Source organism: Gigantopelta aegis, chromosome 4 (assembly GCF_016097555.1).
Source record: "Gigantopelta aegis isolate Gae_Host chromosome 4, Gae_host_genome, whole genome shotgun sequence".
Classification (NCBI taxonomy): Eukaryota; Metazoa; Mollusca; class Gastropoda; order Neomphalida; family Peltospiridae; genus Gigantopelta; species Gigantopelta aegis.
The window spans coordinates 5,764,091-5,784,834 of record NC_054702.1 but is presented as its reverse complement, the minus strand read 5'-3'; the positions used below and the strand labels follow the sequence as shown (position 1 = coordinate 5,784,834).

Here is a 20,744-nt window from a genome sequence, read left to right as displayed (position 1 = left end):
AATAATTTATATGTGAAAAATATGTGATCATTTATATAAATAAAACCCAACAAACTCAACAAATAATAATATTTGTATTATTGATTTGTCATGGCTATTGGTCAATTTGACAGTGGAAATATTTCTTAATTTCTATGAATTCTTGTATCTAATTATCTTGATAGTTGTTATAATTCGTACATGTACCTTACATTAAACAAAACTGATGTTAATTTATGTTTGGTTTCAGTTAAAACAACTACAACACCTACAACACCTACAACATCGACCAATCCTGCAGGTATGTCACATTATGATTGGTCACTATCATAGCTCTTGCTCGTAATTTATGTGTTAAAAAACCCCCAAGGTCTTGATAATTCAGTCATTGTTTATTCAAAAAAGCAACAGGTTCTTGATAATTTTGTCATTGTTTATATGTAAAAAAACTAACAAGTTCTTGATAATTCAGTCATTGTTTACGTGAAAAAGCTACACGTTCTTGATAATTCAGTCATTGTATATATAAATGTGAAAAACCAACAAGCTCTTGTTAATTCACTTATTGTTTATAGGTGAAAAACCAACAAACCTTTAATAATTCACTCATTGTTTGTGAAAAAACCCCAACATGCTCTTGATAATTCAGTTTGTGTAAAAAAGCCAAAAGTTCGGCCTCATAATTTATATGCAAAAAATCGAGCAAGTGCTTTCTTAGTACCGTGAAACCTGCCTAAACCGAACCCTGAACAGACCAGAATCCTTTCAAAACCAGCTAAGTTTCATGAATCCGAATGTCTAAATTCTAAAACATGACCATCTAAACACCGGATCCTGTTGAAATCGGTTAAAGGGATGCTCGCGCAAAGCTTTTGGGCTTGTATGCATATTCAATGATATATAATGTACATTATTGTTTAATATCAATAAGTATAATCATATAGTTAATTAATAAAACGGTTAAATGTGACAGCTATTATATATATATATCGGGCGCAGCCATTTTGTACCATCCCTGTGAATACTCCTTCTGGTGAGCCAGTGGTTACATAATACTTAATGTGTCACATCAGAAATTAGTCTTAGAACTGAAGAAACAAAATGTACCTGATTTTTGCGGATGCATTGCAATGTTCTGTAATAATATCCATCCCAGTAAGCCAGCAATAAGTATATATTATTTTTCCATACAAAATAAACTACCATTGTCAAAGTGTCAAAATAACTGTATTATGTTTTGTCCATAAATTAACCCATGTAGCCTACTGAATTAATAATCAGTGTTTTCTTAGTTAATTGGTCTTTTCTTTTCATGGCCTGTACCTGTAGTTCCTGATTGGCAGGTGTATATTTAGATGGTTCCCAGTCAATGTGTCTAGACACACTAAAACTATGTGCCTCTTTTCTTAAGATCACAGGTATTGTGTCATAACTGTGCGGACACCCCTAAAATCGTAATGGACATTATCAGCCGTCCTACTTTTTTTACTGTAAATAATTCTATAAACCCCTGATTAAGTAGACTTTCCCATATAAAATCACAAAAGTGACCAATTATGTAGTCTCAAAGAAAATAAAATTATCACTTGGGTATCGTGAGTGGTCCTGTTTGATCCAACATACTCTACCAATAGGCCTAATAATATGCATTTTTTCTTTGGATTTTTTAAGAGAGAAAAATACTTTAACTCCATTTCGTTCTATTGATGCAAATTGAAATATATTTAGTTAAATAGTTTATTATACACATGTACTAGCAAGTCATTTATGTTATTTTATAAGTGAGGTTGATGAAAGCGAAGCGCCTTGTCGTAAATTAGAGCGTTTACACTGCACACAGGAGTTGGTCAGAGCTGACATCACATCACCCCAAGCTATAGCACCGGACGTCACAAAAACAAAACAAAATGGCTGCCCCCATTTAGCAGGAATCTATGGGTTTTTTTTTTTATTAACTCTAAAATTACGCGTTTTTCAATTGTTAAAGTGTAAATATGTGTTGGTGGTCCAGGTAGGCATCTTTCCAACACATAAGGCTCTTATTTGAGTTGACTGTCCCTTTAAGTATTAGGTCCTCGGCTTGATCCAGTTTAAACAGGTTAACAACCAGATAGATCTTGCTCATAATTTATTTGTAAACAATCAAGCTTTTGCTCATAATTTATGTGTAAAAAACCTAGCAAGCTTTTGCTTATATTTTTTTTATATATGTAACAAAAACTATAAATCATTTGCTCATAATTTATTTGTTAAAAACCAAAGAGTTCTTACTTAAAGGGACAGACCCTAGTTTCAAGCCGTGAAAATCAACACTAAGTTTAGTTAATCTACAAACCTGTAACACATTTGGATAAAGTTATAACTGAGTGAAACATGAGTCTGTGACTTTGAAATGGTGAAATACCCTCTAAAAATAAACTAAAACTCTACTCCATAACTGTTACTTCTCAGACTCACATGCATTTTTAAAAATATGACAAATGCATTTTGTGATATTAAAAACTCCAGGATGACCAAAAACACTTTGAATGTATGAAATTGATAATCTAAACAATAAAATTTATGTAAAGTATGATTTAAGTTATCAAAAAAGGTTATAATGGTCAAAAATATGCGTTAGCGTTTAAAAACTAGGGTATGTCCCTTTAATAAATGTGAAAAGCCAACATGCTCATAATTTATATTTACGTCTTATCATAGAGAAAGCTTACACATTGATTAAAGCAAAATTTGCTTACACATTGAGTTTGGAAAATTTGCTTGCATATTGAGTTTGGAAAATTTGCTTGCATATTGAGTTTGGAAAACTTGCTTAAGCAAACAGTGTTTTAGGATGGACAAACAGCACTGAAATTTGAATACCTCTATTATAGTCATGATTGTATTAAGATTAAAGAATGAACACATTAAAGACATTTCAATTTTTAACCTTTTTAAAGTTTTACTTATTAGTCCCCTATGAGTCCAACCGGAGGGAACTATAGGTTTCATTTCCATCATCCTGTCTGTCTGTCTATCTGTCCATCCATGTACCCATCCGTCTGTCCCACATGTAGTTTACAAATGTCTTTTTTTTTACAATTCCTCAAGATATATATTTTAAATTTGTGTGTAGCTTTATCATGTACTGTTAAAGATCAAGTTGCAGTTACGACCCATGAACTTAGGAGATTTGAAAATGTGTTGGTCCCGGTAGGGGACATGTATTGCTTTAGCAGTGGTTATCTTTTTTAATCTTTCATGTTGTATTATCTTATCTGGATAATAGTTAGTAATTGTATGTTCTTGTTTTTTGCCAGACACATGCTCATCATACAAAAACAAAACTGAGTGTTGTCAAAATCACTGCCAGTTTGTCAACTGCACCGAAGGAGATACAACAGGTTTGTATTAAGTAAAATGAATTTAGAGACTATACGTTGTAACCTATGTAGAATTAGGTGTACATGTCTGTATGTACAGGGTTTGAGGTTGATATATATTTATAGGAGTCAAAACTGAAAAAAAGCGAGTCAGCATAATAACTGAGGTGCACATGCAGCCAGGCCTCAAAAGTTTAGAATTTGTCGTCTACAGCAGGGCTCAATTTTTTTTTTTCAAATGACTTTTGCATCAAACAACATGATTGAAAGGTTATTTTACTGCATAGATCTATTTCAAATGCACAAATGTTAAATACTTGCAGATAATGTACGCCAGGTATAAACAGTTTGCTATCATTGAGGAGCTTTACAGACAGCAGAAATGTTTAACCAGTGGCAGAAAAGTGCTGTCGGTGACGCTTCCCACCAACAGCAATTCATATCTCGACGGCAGTTGCCGTCAGTGCCATCGTTAAGTTCGAGCCCTGCACGTGTGGTATTTCAACTAATAACATTTGAAAACAAATATAGACATTGTAGACACGGAGTTGTATACAAGAGGACGACCAGGGGATCTGTCCACCACCCCACCCCACCCACTCCTGAAATATATTCAAGTGCAGCATGTTTGTTTTTTTTTGGCTTAAGAGAAAAATTTTTTTGAGAACTTTGCCCTTTTCACGAGTTGATCCCTATGTCCCTTTCCCATTTGTCTCCCTCCCAAATATTTCCTGAATCTGCTTCTGAGACAATGTCTTGTAGTTATTTATTGTGATAAGTGGGGAGGGCGTTTTATTTACAAATACGGGCTTTATTTTCTTAAATGCCTTGAAAAGGGATGGACCAATTTCTGGGAAAATGCATTACAAGGAAACTAATGTGTAAAAATTGCCCCATCCAGGACTACAACAGTTTGAATCCAGTTAATAAACATGGTATATACGGGTTTATCGTTGCAATGTCCACTATTCGGTAAACGTCTAGGCTTAATTATCTCAAAAATGGGTAACAAGAAAAAAATGTCATTCTGAATAGTGTAATGATGCTTGCTTATCAGCAGTTATTAATTAATAGCACATTCTAAAACACACACAGACACACCGTCCCCTCCCCTAAAAAAACCCCAAATATTAATTTCATTTTCTTAAATTTATGTTATGTTAAATAATTAGGGGATAATATCACTGTGTTTCATTGTTCACTATAAGGATTTATCACAAAATTTGGATTTAGGGACGAGACGAAACACAGTGATATTATCCCTATTCTAATACTACACCTATTAGGAGTATCGGTAAGACATTTTATTGTGTTTTTATTAAAGAAATCCCACAAATATAAAATAATCAATTATCTATTCTCCTTACAGTATTCAATGAAAATGCTTGTAGCAAGTAAAAGTATGACTTAATATTTGTTTTTGTTCTCTTCACATGACGTCACTGACTTAGTAGCGAACCAAATGGCAAATTTATCAGCATTGTAGTCTGTCTTGAACATGATTTATTGTAATATAGGATACACTAAAAGAAATACGTTTGTTGGCTGTTAATTTCTGTTGAAAGACATATAGATATGATTGGACTTTATATTTGTAAGCAGTGTTTCAACCTCATATTGAATTATTTCGAGGAATTCGCCTGGTCTATAAGTTTATAACTTGCTAACATAGTTTCATTTAAAGTTTATATAAATACATAAAATAATATGCATTTACTAAAGGGCAAGTATTATTTTCAAACGTTTTTCAGAATTGTGTGGTATTTTAAAGCAGTTAATGTTGTTTAAAATTGTGTTTAAAAATCAACTCATTTTCATTTTGTCTTCTTTATCAATTTTATTGTCACCAAAAGTATGTTCTAAACAAAAATAAGGTACTTCAGATTGTGATATAATTATTTCTGATGAACCTGCTTGCACCCTTTTGAGAACACAAACTAGAAGAGCAGACCACACGACACATGCTGGTGACTGTTGCGATCGATCAGTGACCGGACCTTACTTGGGGTGGGTGGGTGCACGTTCATTGCTGCTAACGAAGTGTTAAAAGTTACAATGGCACAACATAATAACAAAATAGTAACAATAACATCATTTTCATCTAAAGTTAGTCATTTTGTTGAACATTATTTGTATCAACGTTTAAATATAATGGAAGACGCAGAATTAATATACTAACAAAAACACCACACATGAGGCTAAGTGACAATATATTGGACGAGTTCTCAGAATTTTGTCATCGCGATAAATCGTGGTTGTCCATGACCGTGTACATCTATCGTTCGATTTATCACGAAAATTAACCAATGGGAAAAAAGGCTTATATGAACGTTGTATTAGAATTCACATAAAATTCGATTTAATTTTGTGTCTATTGAAATTATTAATGTTTTGTTAACATTTTACTCCCACTATTTACTTGTGAGGGATTTATTCCGAATTTTTTGCCAAGGTACTGTGGCTGATAGTATTGGGAAAATTAGTGTGATTTTTAGTCATAACTGGACATTTTTTCAGGCAGTTAAATTTATGCATTTGTATTATTATTTACGTATGTACAAATGAGTAACATTATACTGCAGACAGACTAAAAAACATAATTATTCATTGTATACAATTGTGTGTATATAGTAGTAGTTAGGGCTCAGGTAAAACGGTCATAGACAATAGGGACAGAATTTACAAAGCCTGTTTATGTCTTACCTATGTGTACTACATACATTTACAATGCTTAAAAAAACCGGTCTTCATAAATTTGACTCTTAATTGTTTATACACTATCTTATGTACGTTGTAGTCTAGCTTTAGATGTTTGTTTTCTCTTTCAGTTGTCACTTGCCAGCAGTTGACGACTTTGAAACCGGACTGTGTTAATATGTGTGAAAGTAAGCATCGGTCACATCTCAGTTACTCATTTAACTAAACATACAAACAATAGCTGATGTATTTTACAGGGATCTGGCAGCTCACCACCAACAGGTTTTTTTGTTCTGAAATATAACGGTTATACTTTGAAGAGCAAAGAGTTTAAAGTTTGTTTTGCTTTACGACACCACTAGAGCACATTGATTTATTAATCATCAGCTATTGGATGTCTCACAGACAGGATAGCACATACCACAGCCTTTTAATAATACCAGTTGTGGTCCTCTGGCTGGAACAAGAAATAGCACAATGGGCCCACTGACTGGGATTGATCCCAGACTGACCGCGCATCAGGCGAGTGGTTTACCACTGGGCCTTGTCCCGTGCCTTGAAGAGCTTTTCTGTAAAACCCCCAAATTGCAACCAAATAATTTCATGTACATAAAAAACCCAAAACCAAAATGATTGGAGGTTCTGTAGAGGACATAGCATGGGTTAAATGTATACATTGTTACATTAAATGTTACATTGATGACATAAAACTAAGGGTACGTGCTGCCCTATGTTCTGTCGAGAAGGGCGCTTTGTAAGTTATGCTAGGCAGACATTGCCCACTTGTTTTCTGTTTTTGCTCAACACATCTATTCATTATCTAGTTGACTACAGTCGGGTCATTTTTAGCTAAACATTCTTTGGGAAATCTGAGTTGATGTCATGTTCCAGCTCATTAAAATTTTTATATTCTTTAGCTATATAACTATTATGTGTGGAATCAAATAATTGAATTTATTTCTTAGCAATAAATGTATAAATTCATGTATTAACCTGTGGCCCTAGAAACTTTACATGAGATGTGCTGTGTTTAATCTTCTTCCTTTCCACCTTGGCGGAAAAGAAGAGCTCTTATAATATAAATTGCATTATTTTCATTAGAAAAAGAAAGAAAGATAAATTGAACACCTAGCTAGAGTGTGAAACAACAATTTACTCTTTAAATGCTGTTAGAAAGTTTAAAGTTTGTTTTGTTTAAACGACACCACTAGAGCACATCGATTTATTAATTGTCGGCTATTGGATGTCAAACATTTGCTAATTTGGTAATTTTGACATATAGACTTAAGAGAGGAAACCTGTTAATTTTTTTCATTAGTAGCAAGGAATCTTTTATAAGTGCCATCCCACAGACAGGATAACACATACCACGGCCTTTGATATACAAGAGATACAAAAATATTGCTTCAGTACTCTCAGAATGCTCATATTAAATGTTTAATTTTTGTAGCCTCTCCACATCCAATGTAAATAAACCCTGAGATATTGCTACACAGTTCTAAAATGTACAGTAGTTGCTGCCACTAATAAATATTTTGAAACGAAAATGTTGGGAGTTAATTAATCATCTTCACCCTGTGTTTCCCACATGATTTAAGTTTACAGAGGTGATAAGCACCTGAGATGTACAGATGGAAGTCGCTGAAGGTGTGACAATTGTAGAGAGCTCCTTGGTGGATTCTTTATCACAGTAGTTGTATGTAGTACTTAACTTGTTCAAATTGACGGGCCCAGTACGTTTTGAATGTTTTTACAATAAAATGTTTGTGTTGTTTCAGCTGTGATCACTTCAACTGTACCCACTTCAACAGTAACAGTCGTCACCAGTTCCACCGCAGGTATGTCACATTTTTATTGGGTAATGGGTTTTTTGATAATTGCACATGGTACAGATTGCTTCTACAGAAAACTGCATTGAAAATGTTGATGTCTACTTGTTGGTTTGCTATGATTTTCATTCCATTTGTGTTTCCATTCATGACTCTTGATTACACATACATGTATTGTGTTATAAGTCCAAAGAGATTTACAGGACTATTTTGACTCATTTGTTTCATAAACATGATGATATGTTTTATCATATAATATCTTACATTTTGAGTGTAATCAAAGTATGTGATATTTTTCAGATCACATACTTTTAAGAATTTGATAACTTTGCAAATTAGATGTAAATTAGTCGAGGTCTCGGCACTAGGTTTATTGACATTTAAGCAAACGTACTTGGGTGACACTCCATGATTAATGTATGCATTCATAGTCATCAAATAAAAACATTTCAATGGCAATTTGACACTGAAAGCTGTCCAGCGTTCAGAAAACAAAAAATATTGGGCATAACTTTATTTTGATGTAAGGACATCCAAAATGACGTCATTCGAGTTTAACGTCATTTCCATTCAAAAATACACCGCGCCACATATTCTTACGTCATTTGAATATCTAGTAATGATGGACTGGAATTAAAGTTCCGTGTACAGTTTACAAAAACACGTTGTATTAAGCTTGAGCTTATATGATAAAGAGATTATTACCCTCGTGTATTTCAGTATCGTCAATATCATATATTAGGAATAAAAATAATGTATTATGCTCGCATAATACAATTTTTATTCCTAATATATGATATTGACGATACCGAAAAACACTCTGGTAATAACCTCTATATATTTTCATAAGAAGCAGTTTTAGCAACATTAACAAATAATTATTTTCTAATGCAATCTAAGTTGTATTATTTTGTAGTGTAAGTATTTGGCTGTAAAAGGAACATCATTATACCATGATGTCATTTTCATAATGTCCTGTAATGTGCATTGGGTTATGTGATGTAATAGCTGGTGGAACTGCTTTTGACTGCAGAGGGATTTTTATATTTAAGAACAGTTGAAAGTGACAATGGGTAATAAAGAGAATAATCAAGACATTGCTATTTTGTAAATAACTCATGAAATTATTTGTTTACCCTTCAAGAATAGGTAAAGGACTAATCAATGTGGATTAATTTTAGTTAAAAGTTTGTTTAACGACACCACTAGAGCACATTGATTTATTAATCATTGGACCGGCCTCGTTGGCGTTGTGGTTAGGCCATCAGTCAACAGGCTGGTAGGTACTGGGTTCGGATCCCAGTTGAGGCATGGAATTTTTAATCCAGATACCAACTCCAAACCCTGAGTGAGTGCTCTGCAAGGCTCAATGGGTAGGTGTAAACCACTTGTACCAACCAGTGATCCATAACTGGTTCAACAAAGGCCATGGTTTGTGCTATCCTGCCTGTGGGAAGCGCAAATAAAAGATCCCTTGCTGCTAATCGGAAAGAGTAGCCCATGAAGTGGCGACAGCAGGTTTCCTCTCAAAATCTGTGTGGTCCTTAACCATATGTCTGACGCCATATAATCGTAAATAAAATGTGTTGAGTGCGTCGTTAAATAAAACTTTTTTTCGTTTTTTTTCTTAATCATTGGCTATTGGATTTCAAACAGGTAATTTTGACATAATCTTAGAGAGGAAACCCGCTACATTTTTCCATTAGTAGCAAGGGATCTTTAATATGCACCATTCCACAGACAAGATAGCACATACCATGTCCTTTAATATACCAGTCATGGTGCACTGGCTGGAATGAGAAATAGCCCAATGGGCCCACCTATGGGATCGATCCTAGACTGACTGAATATCAGGTGAACGCTTTACTACTGGCCTATGTCCTGCTCCTTGTGGATTATTAGTACTGTCCAGTCAGAGGTGACTACATGTTTCGTCTCCGTCATGTCTGGCTTTCTATCTCAAGATATTCAACGGAAATGTAGATAGCTTTATCATGTAGTGGTACTTATCAAGTTTGACTTTCGTGACAATTTACTCATTTACTCACACAGAGAGTTATGGCCCTTGAACTTAGTAGATATGAAAATGTTTTGGGCGTGGTAAAAGACATGTATTGCTTTATCAGTACTCTCAGAATGTTTGTTTGGTAGAAGTAGGAGTAGTAGGAGTAGTAGGAGTAGCCTGTATGGTTGCATCAGGTTTCTTCTGTTTCTCTCAACCAAGTTTTGAAATGATCATTTGTTAGACACCAAATGGCTTCAGTTTAAAATGTGCTGAGGTGTTGTTAAATGAAAACACCTTTCCGTGCCAGTTTCATACTGTGAAAGTGAAGACTGATGTAAACCCTTGTCTTGTTTCAGCTAAAAGTACAGCAACAGCACTTCCAACCAACACAAGCTCAGGTATGTTACACTCGGTCGGTTACACTTCCATTTTTATGTGTAAATGTATGGTGTTATTGAGTCTACAACCATTTTTTCATTAAGTGCTTTTTGCTTTTATGTTTATGATGGTATTTTGCTAATGAAGTGGTAAAATGTTTTTAAAAGTGGTTATTAAAAAAATAATAAACCCCCCCCCCCCCAAAAAGCAAGAAGAATTCCAAGTTAAACATAATTATTTTATTTCATTGACATCAACTTTTGCTTATAGCTGTAGATTAAATTTTTGTGTTTCATTCCAGTTTTTGTTTTGTTAAACAACACCACTAGAGCACATTGATTTTTTTAATCATCGGCTATTGGATGTCAAACATTTGGTAATTCTGACATTGTCTTATAGTGGAAACCCACTACATATTTCCATTAGCAGCAAGGGATCTTTTATGTGCACCATCCCATAGACAGAATAGCACATTCCACAGCCTTTGATATACCAGTCTCCGTGTGCGTTGGCTGGAACGACAAATAGCCCAATGGGCCCACTGATGGGGATCAATCCTAGACTGACTGTGCATTAAGTGATTGCTTTATAACTGGGCTACATACCGCCACACTTTTGCTGCAGTGAAACTTGGGTTACTGTATAAATTAACCTGCGGTGTTGTATTCTCGGCACTTGACGAAAAAAAAAGAAATTTCGTCACTGCTAGATTAATCATAAATTTTGTATGGAAAAAGACAAATAATTAAATTTATGTTACATTCATTACAACGTAATGTCATCCCATTGGTCCAACTGTAGTAACAGGAGTTTGTTCATTTTTTGATGAACATAAAAAAAAGTTGTCAGGGAACGTCATATCTGATGACGTCATTTTATATGGGCAAGTTGTCTTACTGAGCGTTATTGTTTATGGATAAAAAATAATTCAAAACAAAGTATGAACTTTTATTATTATTATTATTATTAGCAAGTATGATTCAAATTTAATTATAAGAATCATCCGCAAACTTTTGTGAGAATGGCTTCGCAGATTCACACAGTTTATGGATGATTTTTTTATGTAAATACTCCGATGAACGTAAAAGAAATAACAGACAATCCTTAAAAAACAAAAAAAAGAAACAAACAAAACCCTGACATAAAACAAAAGAAAACAATCCAGCTAAAATAATGATTTATTTGTATCACAAGAGATATGTTTACTAAAGAGTGTATTGTGTATTTTTAGCATCTCCAGCTACTCACAGTGGGGGCCAGCACTTTGACGGAGCCTCGTTCATTGGTGGAATCATCCTGTGTGCTTGCGTTGTGGGCATAGTTGTGGTTACCTGGAAGTTTTACAAGTGCCGCCAAGAGAGAAACTACCATCACCTGCACTAAGATATACCCACGGTTTCTGTTGCTGTTGTTTAATCCCCCTACCCTGCCTTTCCAAATTCACTTTGTTCTGTGTAAAGACGTATGTGCCTTCTGTAATATTTTAAAAGTATATTTATATGGGTCAAACCGTTGAATGTGTCTGGAGATACTTCATATTCCCTGTTTTACCTTGTCTTCTTAAGCATTCCTTTGTTAAAAAGTAATATATATTTTATTGGTGGTGTTTTTAAATGAGGCCAAGCCTAGAAAATATATATTCAGGGTTTAAGCTGTCGTTATCCGAATTGTCAAATACATATTAAAGTTGAATTTGACTATTTCTTCATTATTAATTCACTATGAAGCTAGTTTGAAAATTGCATGTCCTTGTTGGATAATATATGTACCATCATTTTAACTGTTTGGCTGACTGAAACTTGAATTTGGCTACACTTTTTTTTTTCCTTGAAACGAAATTCGCCAAATGTTTTATTTCTGGGTCCAGCTTAAACCCTGATATTGGTTATTGTAACCTGACTTAGTTATAAACATTTTCCTATGATATATTTCTCATGGTTGATAACGACATACAATCGGAAGTAAGTTATGACTGAGTAAGAAAATACACTTGGTCAATCATAAATATGACTATTTAGGCTATTTAAGTTTACCAAAGTTTATCGATGAAGTAACATATCTGTACTATCGAAGTGAGTATTAAAAAACATGAAAAAGGTTTTTTTCTAAGAAATTAAAGTTGGACTTGACTGCTCATCTAATGCTTCCATGGAAATGATCATCCAACTGAAACGTTAACACTCAGTCTGATAGGCAACTTCATCACTTTTATGTGATCAAAAGAACTTGGTCTTTTATTATTTAACATTTAACTCTGAAATATATGGAACATTTGTGAAGTAAAAATTAGAAAAAGTGTTGAAGGTCCTGAGAAACATTTTCCATCAACATTTGCAGCAGTGTTTGTCAGTTTCTCTGACTAGTAATACGTTTTCCAATAACCAACAATAGCTGGTCAGGTTATGGTAAACAAAGTTGGTTTTCAGGATGGCCTCATGGTACAAGCTTGAAGGTATTTGAACACTTGGAAGATTTGAGTGTGTCAGTTTTGCGATCAAGACTATCTTTACATCACTATGCACCAGTCAAGTTATGTTTTGCCCATACCGGCTTGTGAATTGGTATGTCAACTACTTTATTTTAAAAGCCAGATAGAAATACAATGTGTTCAGAAGGATATATTTATTTTCTCATATATTTCTCTACCTGAAGTCTTTCATTGGCTGATTCCATGTTGAAATCCGATCTGACATTGGCCACCACTGTTCGTATCCAGGTGATTATTCATCACATGTTAAAGCTGGTGTAACCCATGACCCAGTTACACCAGCAGTGTTTTGACTGATTGAATAAAATGTCACCTGGAGACAGAAGCACATTGGTTGATGTCAGATCTGCTATAAGTAGAGAGGCAGTAAGATCAGATTTTAATTCGATTGAGTATTCTCGTACATACACTTCATAAAAAGAAACACTTTTAAGTTTTAAACTCACAAATATCTATACACCATAGTAGAAGTTCAGATGTCTGGCTTTCGAGTCAAAACAAAATGCCAAACAGTATTTTGGTTAGTTAGTATTATTATGAAGTAAGCTGTTTGTGCGATATTGAATATATATATGTTGTTGGGCAGGACTTTCTAGTGTCGATGTGATAGGAGGAGGGGCTGGGTATCGGGTATGGAAAGACAGAGAAAAATCAGAATTTATAAGCTGTCCCCCAGCCCTCTCTACCGATAACAACAACCCCAAACAAAAACCACTGAAAACCACACAAAAGATCCTGACTGATACATGACAGTATGATATCTGTTTTCCTCGTATGACAGTAAATAAAGTATTCACTGATCTTGTGATTCTCTCGGGATAGTTGATCCTATCTCTGACATCATCTTTATTCCAGTTAAACACCCAACGTAAAGAATAAACTGGCTTTTGTTTAGCTATTTTGATGAACTGAAAACCACAATTCTTGATTTGTTAAGTGTACAGCATTTGATGCAACAGTTACTGTTAATTGTATTTGGGCTGTTGGCATTTCACCGCTTAAATCACGGAGCATGTATGTCACCCAGCACATATACGGAACACATATTGTCCAGAACATACTGTAAAGCTTGGCTCTTGGCAATTGTGGACACAAGCTCTGTTGTATTAAGTTATTATTGTCAGAGTTAACCTTTATAAAGCATACTTCTACTTAGTCATTCCATATAACTTTTAAATTCTCTCACTTCAAGATTGTGCTGTGTCAAGATGAGAATGGTGAAAATGACCTTGAAAACTTGCTTCACCCACCTTGTAACATTGTTTTTTTTATCTTGGCTTACAAAGTCAAATGAAGATATCTAGGTGTTACTTTCTTGATGGCGATGGCATCACCTTTTGTTTTTAGTTCAAACATTTTTTCATATTTGGGTTCATTTTTCACAAACTCTACTAGATCAATGAAACTGCTTTATACTTAAATCTATACATGTTCCAACTCAATTCATGTTTAAATAATTAAAAATTAATTAACTGATTTAAAAAAAAACCCCAAAAACCCATTTATTTTAAAGAACTAGAACATATATCCTGAATATTACATGACAAATTATTTCTTTATTCCTGGAATCAGTTTATGGTAGGCAAGATCATTGAAGTCTTGTTATTGAATCCTTTTTGACTTTTATTTGACCATGATAAATGTGAAGGTTGAAAATGGTTCCATTCTTATGGCTTCATAAATATTGGCATGTAAATATCCTGTAACATTTAGATGAATTTGTTATTTGTTAATATTTGAAAGGGTTATAGTTGAGACAACTTTAAGTGGAAAGTGATATATTTAAGGTGGGAAGTCATTACTGTTAAGAAATTAAAATGATTAACAGAGGTGAATACAATATCTGTGGTCTGAATGCTTTATTGGTCCCCTACCAATCCAACGGGAGGGAACTATATGTTTTGTCTCCATCTGTCTGTCTGTCTATCCCACATATAGATTTTCATATGGTTTTTTTTTTAAATGTGTCGAGATATTGAGCTGAAAGTCTGCGTATAGCTTTGTCATATACTGTTACAGATGGAGTTTGATTTTCATGGCAATTTACCCATATTTGACAGAGTTATGACCCTTTAACTTAGTTGATAAGAAAATTTGTTTCTGCATTATTTTTTTGGGCAATACTTGAAGATATTGAGATAAAATGTTTGTATATAGCTTTATCATGTACTGTCATGACTTTACCCCTTTTTCACAGAGTTATGGCCCTTGAACTTAGCAGATAGGAAAATTTGTTGGGTCTGGTAGGGGATATGTATTGTTCTAGCAGTACTATCAGAATGCTTGTTCAATTTCATTTCGATTCCATAATTTGTTAGCTGATAGCAATAACTACAAACAGGATGATTGTACAAGTGTGGACACCATTACACCATTTATAGACAGTATTGAGAATACCATGCTAAATGTTGGTGTTTTTGCAATAAAGGTCACATTTAAATGTCAAGGGCAGGGATCACCATGTTCGTTGCCAAATGAGCCAGTTGCTATTTTTTATTCAAAGTGTTTACAACATTTACCGTAGTCGTTGGCTTTTAATCATTTTCAGGAAAATACTCTACATATTTGAAAATTGGCTAAACCAAACTTTGTTGTAGTGAGCCATTCACGGGTCAGGTCTGAGAATTCTGGAAATATTTATCTTAAATTGTCTATAAATAGTTGGGAAATAATTATGTTTTTAACAGCTGGGTGTAGATCTATTTAAACCAGCCATTTTATTACATCAAAGTGCATTTAGTGCCATGCACTTATAAAAACCCATCAGGTAGTTTAAAAATGTATAATTTGGCAGTGGAGATAGGTGAATAAATGAATAAACTTCACAAGCAAAACCGTGATAAAACTGTTTTGAACAAAGCAAGGTATTGAAAATGGAAAGCTTTAATGTAATTAATTTGTGATGTTGGTTGTACTTTACTAATTTCTTAGGAACACGAGGATAGCAGATCCCTAGAAAATGTCATCGATTTTCAAGATGGTGAATGTTAAGTGTTTGAATTGTTAGTATGGATTTTCTGCTTAAAAAGTGCTTAGATTTTATGTTGAAGTACTTTTTGAATTCACAAATGATGGTAAAATATTCTCTTTAAAAAGATTTTTACAAACTTTTGCTGTACTGTAGTTTGACATTGTGAACCTTTGAAAGCATCGGAAGTTTGAAAAGTCTAAGAACAATTTTCATTTTTACCTGAACAAATATACTGACATTTGACATGAGACAAAATATAGGTGCAAAATTATTAATCGTATTAGACCATACAAGTGAATATTATGGTAGATTACTTGTTGGTATCTTTGTTTTTAATTTTCATAATTCATTAAAATTACTTATTGACAAATTTTCAACATATAAATGTCTTTTGTCAAGGATATCATGATTGTTGATTATGTTGTGATCATGTGAATTTAACAACATTCTTATATGTGTAAAAAACCCAGTAAACAGTACAATTTACTGAAACCTTCACCCTTTATGTAGTTTGTTAAATATTGTTGAAATTGTCACTCAGCTTAAGAAATGATCATCTACTGACCTTGTTCATTCCATTTGTATATATGAAAAGTTATATAATATACTGAACAACAATATAACAAATATTTTAACATATATATATATATATATATATATATATATATATATTTATATGTTCGGTAAATAGACTCATTATGAGCCTGCAATTTTCACAAGACATTGAAATATTTTAATAGACAAAAAACCCAAAAAACTAATGGTATTCAAGCTGAAAATTTTAAATAAATTAAAGAAAACTAGTACACTAATTTGCATTTCTTATGTTGTTCAGTATACATGTATATATGCAGAGTTGAAAATATCCAGAGGTTTTGGGAATTCACAATGTTAGTGTTATTCAAAAACTTGCTGTCATTAGTCTTTGAGGCAAAGCACTCCGTAACTCACTACATTTGAAGACCCATCAGAGTTTTGTGGAGTTTTTCTCTGATAGTGCTTTCTATCTCTGCATGTCATTGAATTGATATGCACAGCATTCGATACTAGCCGATGTAGGGTTATGTATCGAAGTATATATAGCTTGTATTATAGATCTGACATAGGTTTTATGTTTTACTGTTTAGTTTGATGAATTAGATTACCAGTATTAACATGTACATATCTGTACTAAGCAGATGGAATCGTACCTGTATTTATCCCACAGTTTATAAACATAAAACACAAGCATTTATCCACAATGTTTCATCAGTCTCCTATATCTTGACTGAATTGGAAAGAATAACACAATTTAATTACCATTAGGATGGTTTGTTTTAGGCCATTGAATGATGCAGTGTACCACTATTAAATTAATGTATCGGAATAGACTGCATTGCAGAAGCATTTCCACATCAAATTGTGAATGTTCAGTACTGCTTGGTAACACAAAATGTCTGGATCAATCCCAGGATGGTTTTGTATTGTAAACTCTGTTCTTTGCAGATTGATTTTGGTTCAAACTGTCAAGAGATTAAGCTCACACTTTTTCCATAAGATTCTCATGCAGTATGGGATTACTGTCGGAAGTCTCAAGTTAAACAAAATATGGATAACAGTTATTAAATTACAAACATTTCCTCAATATTTCAGTCATCTCAAACCTTTTACTACAAAACTTCATGAACGAAGGAAGGAAGGAAGGAAATGTTTTATTTAATGACGCACTCAACACATTTTATTTACAGTTATATGGCATCAGACATATGGTTAAGGACCACACAGATATTGAGAGTGGAAACCTGCTGTCGCCACTTCATGGGCTACTCTTTTCAATTAACAGCAAGGGTTCTTTTATATGCACCATTCCATAGACAGGATAACACATACCATGGCCTTTGATATACCAGTCGTGGTGCACAGGCTGGAGCGAGAAATAGCCCAATGGGGATTGATCCCAGACCGACCGTGCAGAGAACAAGCCCTTTACCACTGGGCTACATCCCGCCCCAAAACTTCATGAATACAGAGAATATATTTTTGGCTTTCCAGGAGAAAACACAATTTTAAATTATCACCAGCGTCGGTGGTGTAGTGGTTAAGCCATCAGACTAAAGACTGGTGACTACTGGGTTCACATCCCAATACCAGCTCCAGTCCAAAGTCAGTTTTAATGTCTCAATGGGGTAGTGTGAGGCCACTTGACTGACCTTTCTTTCACTAGTTAAGTAAGTAACAACAGTTACCCCTGTCCTTGACAGACAGCCCAAATACTGAGTTGTGTGCCCAGGACAGCATACTTGAATGTAAAATGGATATAAGCATGAATGTCAATTTAAAGTGAAATAATACAAAACAATTTTTTTTTTTAAAAGACTCATGAATGGGAACTCAAAATACCTATTACCCAAAGTACACTGTACAACAAAAGAAAACGTGGCCGTAAAGGTGACTATTTTTTTTGCTATATAATGTTTGTATTTGTCAGTATTTGAAACACTAAATTGAGATGTGGTAATATGTACATTTAGTGATAGACTTTGATTCCATCCAGTATAGCTTTGGCATCATGCGAGGAGAATTGCATCATGGTCCACATATAGGACTTGATTGTCCTGCTCGTCTCGTGTTGTGTTCATATATTCTACTTACTGTTCTTACGTTTTGTATCATGTATTCAGGTTGGAGAAGTTATACTTGCATTGTATTCTCTATTAAGTTCCTCATTACTCGAGAGGTTTGGGTTTTTTGTATTTTAGATTGTATTGGGTGTGTACTCGTTAATATACAGTGAAACCTCTGTAAACAGGATGTTGTTGGTTTTCTTGTATTTTAGGTTGTATTGGGTGTGTACTGTTAATATACAGTGAAACCTCTCAAAACCGGAATTCCCTCAAAACGGGATGTTTGCATGGTCCCTTTTTAAATATCTGTGCAGAAGAGAACCTCTGTAAACTGAATATCTCTTATAAGGAAACTTTTTTTTGGGAGGGGGGGGGGGGGCGTAGGTCCTGAGTGTGTCTGGTTTAGAGTTTCACTGTATATACTACTTGCTGTAAATACATCATCTTTCATTAGCAACATGAGTTTGACTTTAATGACATTAACCATAATTATTGAGTTGCGCATCTTTTCAATTTTTCGTAATTAAAAAGATTTTTCATTCTTAAAATACATCAAATAAGAACTCTCTGGCTGGTGAATATTTGTTCTGCGTAGTGAAAATTATCAGTTGTATTATGATAATACATAGGGCACTAGCCAAAGCTTCTGTGAGGGCTGGTGACTTTCTCAAACATTTGTTGAACATGGTTGTGTGTCATGTATAATATTAGGGTTAAAACTAAACAAGAAGTTGTAATAATTTAAAAAATAGTCTAAACTGGGGTCAGTGGCTTTAGCATTAGACTTGCGCTTACACTGCTTAATATGTAACCAGCTTGATTGGTGGAAATATGACCAAGTGTCATTGAGGGTTAAACAACTTGGACGTCATTTGTTCATTTGTGGCTTTACTGTGAGATTTTGTCACAAGGTTTGTCCAGGCAGATCGACTGCTGGAGAAACCTAGATGTGCAGAGCTGTTAATAGGAAAGAGCTACAATTAGTTTAGTGCCGAGTAATTGCTAAATAGGGAGCGGTATTGTTGTCAATAATTTGCAAATGATTATACGCGTGTGTGGTTAATCTGTTATTCAGGGCTAGCTCTGGGTGAGCAGGCACTTTTGTCAAATCGTCTATTTAAATTTCACTAATTGCAAAAAATCCCTAGTTATTTTCTAATAAATAACAATTATTACATGAAATTTATTCACAAAATGAAAATAAAATTCGGCAATTGTTTAGAAAATTTCGACAGTTGGCGAACTTGGCAAGTGTCTGAGCTAGGTCTGGTTATAAACATGTACATATAGCGCCAGTAGTTTAGTGTGTGTCGTCTTCATGGAGTGGTAGGTGAAAAGAAAACAAGTGGTGCATATGGCTGTTACGGGGGCATATTTATGAACAGATCTGATGTATTATTCTTAGACATAAAAATTTTGTCCATAGTTTTTTTTTTAATTAACTCTTTTGACCACCACATTACCACATTGAAACTGATACATTTATTTTAGAAATAATTTTGTAACTGTTATTGGTCTTTCAGATTTGTTCATGTGTGGCAACACTTGAACCTGATCACACAACTTGCCCATGGAGTTGATCTCTTTATAAAGGGCTGTTCAACAATCGAGAAAAGAGGGTTGTGTTATTTGTATTCAAAATACATCGTAAATTTAAATAAAAGTGTTTGAGTAAGGAAGAATGGTTGAATGGCCCTTTACTACTATATATATTCGGACTACTTTACCAAGATCTGGGTTTGTTTAATTGGTTTACTTTTATGTTGGATGATGATTTTATTTTTAAATGTATTTCATGTTCATGTACATGTAAGTCTATTTTGTGTATAAATGTGTATCGGTTGTTGGTGCATCTTGATAAATTTAACTATTGTTTTAGAGCATCCATTGTGTTTAGCTATAATCTTTTCTTAAAATTAATATAATTCTGTTCTCATTTTGTGCATAATTTCTGTTTCGATTGTTGCAAGTGCTGTAATATAGTTAATAGTATTATTGCATGTACCACACACAAAACCTTACAGAATGTTATACATCCTTGATTTATTACCATACACTAATCACATGTTTGCAGCTTCTTATGGGATACATTTATAACGCCTCACATTTTCTGATCTGAAGGTCTGGCAATTTATTAAACAAAAATATGTTTTAAGTGACTACTTAATGTTTGAAAATGTAATCAATTTAACACCAGTCATGTTTGTTCCTTAGCAGACTCATATGACCACAGAATATCTGTTTGTTTTGGATGCAGCTTAGTTTGAAACATAGTTGCACAAATATCTCTTTGAAACATTAGTTTTTGCATAATTACGTGTGGCTTTCAGCATTTTGATAGTTTACTACAGATATTTATTCCTTGTGGTTGGTTGTGTGAGTGAAGGAAGCCTCTTGCTCAAGGTTATGTAAATAATTTGATGGTGACAAAC

The 20,744-nt window shown here is 33.9% G+C and overlaps 1 protein-coding gene across 1 annotated transcript in view; it reads left to right on the top strand.

Moving 5' to 3' along the window:
* The window catches only part of LOC121372549 (cell wall protein DAN4-like), a 32,115-nt gene extending 17,348 nt beyond the window's left edge, over positions 1–14,767 (top strand). The window contains exons 4-9 of the mRNA XM_041498941.1: positions 230–280; positions 3,279–3,362; positions 6,170–6,226; positions 7,817–7,876; positions 10,229–10,270; positions 11,482–14,767. Coding sequence (XP_041354875.1) covers positions 230–280; positions 3,279–3,362; positions 6,170–6,226; positions 7,817–7,876; positions 10,229–10,270; positions 11,482–11,633 — 446 coding nt within the window. The 3' untranslated portion in view covers positions 11,634–14,767. The remainder of the gene's footprint in view (positions 1–229; positions 281–3,278; positions 3,363–6,169; positions 6,227–7,816; positions 7,877–10,228; positions 10,271–11,481) is intronic.
* Positions 14,768–20,744: the final 5,977 nt, after the last annotated feature.